The 4,008-nt window shown below is 49.3% G+C and overlaps 1 protein-coding gene across 1 annotated transcript in view; it reads right to left on the reverse strand.

Annotated features, from left to right (window-relative positions):
• Positions 1-1,412: 1,412 nt before the first annotated feature.
• LOC311318988 (pleckstrin homology-like domain family B member 2) overlaps positions 1,413-4,008 on the reverse strand; it is a gene marked incomplete at both ends in the record, with an annotated part of 25,586 nt that continues 22,990 nt past the window's right edge. The window contains 4 exon segments of the mRNA XM_084450422.1: positions 1,413-1,553; positions 1,744-1,829; positions 3,315-3,444; positions 3,446-3,535. Coding sequence (XP_084306548.1) covers positions 1,413-1,553; positions 1,744-1,829; positions 3,315-3,444; positions 3,446-3,535 — 447 coding nt within the window.

A 4,008-nucleotide genomic window follows, 5' to 3' on the forward strand; every position in this document is an offset into this window, starting at 1 on the left:
ACAGAACACTATCATCACCCGACAAGCAGGCGTGGAGGAGGAGAGAGAAGAGGAGGAGAGAGAGGATGAGGAGAGAGGAGGAGGAGAGAGAGGAGGAGAGAGAGGAGAGAGAGGAGGAGGAGAGAGAGGAGGAGAGAGAGAGAGAGAGGAGGAGAGAGAGGAGGAGAGAGGAGGAGGAGAGAGAGGAGAGAGAGGAGGAGGAGAGAGGAGGAGGAGAGAGAGGAGAGAGAGGAGGAGGAGAGAGAGGAGAGAGAGAGGAGGAGAGAGGAGGAGGAGAAGAGAGAGGAGAGAGAGGAGGAGAGAGAGGAGGAGGAGGAGAGAGGAGGAGGAGAGAGGAGGAGGAGAGAGGAGGAGGAGAGAGAGGAGGAGGAGAGAGAGGAGGAGGAGAGAGGAGGAGGAGAGAGAGGAGGAGGAGAGGAGGAGGAGAGAGAAGAGGAGGAGGAGAGAGAGGAGGAGGAGAGAGAGAGAGGAGGAGGAGAGAGGAGAGAGAGGAGGAGGAGAGAGGAGGAGGAGAGAGAGGAGGAGGAGGAGAGAGGAGGAGGAGAGAGAGGAGGAGGAGAGAGAGGAGGACGAGAGAGAGGAGGAGGAGAGAGAGAGGAGAGAGAGAGGAGGAGAGAGAGAGAGGAGGAGGAGAGAGAGGAGAGAGGAGGAGAGAGAGGAGGAGGAGAGAGAGGAGGAGAGAGAGGAGGAGGAGAGAGAGGAGGAGGAGAGAGAAGAGGAGGAGGAGAGAGAGGAGGAGGAGAGAGAGGAGGAGGAGAGAGAGAGGAGGAGGAGAGAGAGGAGAGAGAGAGAGGAGAGAGAGGAGGAGGAGAGAGAGGAGAGAGAGGAGGAGGAGAGAGAGGAGCGAGAGGAGGAGGAGAGAGAGGAGAGAGAGAGGAGGAGAGAGAGAGGAGGAGGAGAGAGCTGTGCTTATTGAAGGAGGTTGATTAAAAGCTGAAGTGGTTTAAAAGCTGAAATCAGAAAGGTTCATGTTTGAACAGAACAGTTGTGTCCTGGAGTAGGTAGGGTTCCTGTATTGTGTGTGTGAGGGCCTGGCAGGCCTGGAGTACGCTAGGGTTCCTGTATTGTGTGTGTGAGGGCCTGGCAGGCCTGGAGGACGGTAGGGTTCCTGTATTGTGTGTGTGAGGGCCTGGCAGGCCTGGAGTACGCTAGGGTTCCTGTATTGTGTCTGAGGGCCTGGCAGGCCTGGAGTAGGTAGGGTTCCTGTATTGTGTGTGTGAGGGCCTGGCAGGCCTGGAGAACCGTAGGGTTCCTGTATTGAGTCTGTGAGGGCCTGGCAGGCCTGGAGTACGCTAGGGTTCCTGTAGTTCGCCCACTCATGGCCCAGTAGGTACAGTAGGTAGATGTGATCCTAGTGTGGCCGCGACCCCTGAACCCTGACCTTTGCCATTGCGAGAGGTGAGGGAAGGGATTTAGACCATGAAGTGCATGTAGCCCTCTGCCCCGGTGACAATGATGTCCATCCAGATCCTCATGGCCTCGGGGGAGGGGGCCACCATGTAGTAGACCCTGTCATGGGTCTTCACACTGAACGTCAATGAGGGGTTGGGGCTCTGGGGAGGGAGGGAGGGAGGGAGAGAGGGAGGGAGGGAGAGAGGGAGGGAGGGAGAGGGAGAGAGAGATGGAAGGAGAGAGGGGGGAGTGAGAAAGATATTTGAGGAGGAAGCCATATCATAAAATACAAGTTGGTGTGTGTTACTAAACTGACATTTTGAATAATATAGCGTGTCATTAATAGCATACCTTGTGTGCATTCTTTAGATGGTCATAATAGACCTCCTCTATGGCCTGGAAGTATATGACTCCCTTCATCTTGGCTTCATGCTTGTCTGAAACAGAAGATCCAGACAAGGTTGTGTTCACGGCCGGAGAAGAAACAACACATCGTATGAATCAAAGCTCTTCATAAACGGCCATTGTAGTCAACACAGCTTGACAGTTAGAAGTTCTCTGACCAGCCATCACCAGCTGCAACTGACCACATGTGAGTGACGTGTGTGTTAAAGGACAATGCTCGTTTTTGACAACCTGGACCTTATTTACGACATATTATAAGACGTTTGACTCACCGAGATCACTTTGGTGTAGTTCGGAGGCATGTAGAAGAAATTTAAAATCCAGCGCGAGCCAGTATATCCATGTAATGGCGGTGGACGGGGCAACGGGAATGCAGTTTCTAAAAATCTATTTTCGGCCGCTAAACGGTTGTTTTCATCAATCTGTCTTGATGAATCGACAGTTGTGATTCCCCAAAGCGAGGCCTTGTTGTGGTTTTCAAAAACGTGGTCTTTAGCCTCTGTAATATGATCTTTAAACGCCTTTCCCCACTTGCCCCAGCACGCATGCGCACAGGCCAGCGTGCAGACTGGCTATTCTCCGTCTGTAGGCTACACTCACGGCTCACATTCTCTACGCTACGATCGGATTGTTGGTGCCTAGAATATCTACTATGAAAGTCCAAATATCATTTGGTACTAGAATCTCACTGATAGTGTAGAACCAATGCAAAACACCTACAATACAATGGACAACCTAATAAACGGTGGTTATCCCCTTTAAACCTCCTCTTTTAGAACATAAACATTTATATTATATCATATTATATAATCTCAAGCAAGTCTAATATGATCTACAACTATCAATTAGCAAACAATACTCTGATTCTATCAATGAAAACTGCTAGATTACTTAAAAAAACACAGGAATATATAAGGGTACAGTATACACATGATGAATATATGAGGAATATATGATGTACAATATGAGGTACAGTAGGTACAGTATGAGGTACAGTAGGTACAGTATGAGGTACAGTATGAGGTACAGTATGTACAGTATGTACAGTATGTACAGTAGGTACATTATGATGTACAGTAGGTACAGTAGGTGCAGTATACACATGATTCTGTACAATAGAACAAGATGGAATGTGGACGTGTGGACTTGACCACTGATAAGAAATATTATAATCTGAAAAAAACAACAAAGCAACCCCCAAAAAGAGAGTTAAATAAAGACAGAGAGAAAAAGAGAGAGGAAGAGAGAGAGAGAGAGAGAGAAAGAAAGAGAGAGAGAGAGAGAGAGAGAGAAAGAGAGAGAGAAAGAGAAAGAGAGGAGAGGAGAGAGAGAAAGAGAGAGAGAAAGAAAGAAAGAGAGAGGGAGAGAGAGAGAGAAAGAGAGAGGGAGAGAAAGAGGTGGAGAGAGAGGGAGAGAGAGAGGGAGAGAGAGAGGGAGAGAGAGAGAGAGAGAGAGAGAGAGAGAGAGAGAGAGAGAGACGTAGAGGAGAGACCAAGGTGGGTGTGATTTTTGTTTACCTGCATAATAAGCCAGAGTTCTTCGGTTGCGGTCGAAGACGAACCAGCGTTTCTTCCAGGTCTTGATCTTCCCGCCCATCTTGACCAGGAAGCCGCGGCAGGTCTTGTCGGTGACGGCCAGGTGGAAGCAGCCGGCGGGGGTTGTGTCCTGCTGCCTCGATGTGGCCGTGCAGGTCGAAGTCATCCTTCCTCACTGGCAGGTAGCGCGTCAGCGGACGAGACTGGGGACGAGGCCACGAGGATGAGTCACTAACAGAGATCCTGACCAGGCCACGAGGATGAGTCACTAACAGAGATCCTGACCAGGCCACGAGGATGAGTCACTAACAGAGATCCCATTCACAAAAACCCAGAGACATGATCATGAGTCTTTAAAGGGATAGTCTGGGATTGTTGAACTAGGGCCTCATTTTCAACTTACCCTTAATGTTGTTGATTGATGAACATTTTCAGCTGATTCCATGCTGTCCCTCGTATGGGCGTTCACTGCATGCTAATGCTAACATAACTGAACCCAATTGACTAGCATTCAAACAAAACTCACCTATAAACACTAAACAAGTAAGGATCTCCAGATAAACTAAACTCCTGATGGAAGTCAGGCCTCTCTTTCAAACGTGGCCCTGCGTTGTTGGGTTGATAGTAAGAGAATAGTCCGTTCTCCTGTTCCTTGTTGTTGTGAAGACAATAGTAC

Source organism: Borostomias antarcticus, assembly GCF_949987555.1.
Source record: "Borostomias antarcticus genome assembly, chromosome: 15".
NCBI classification, from domain to species: Eukaryota; Metazoa; Chordata; class Actinopteri; order Stomiiformes; family Stomiidae; genus Borostomias; species Borostomias antarcticus.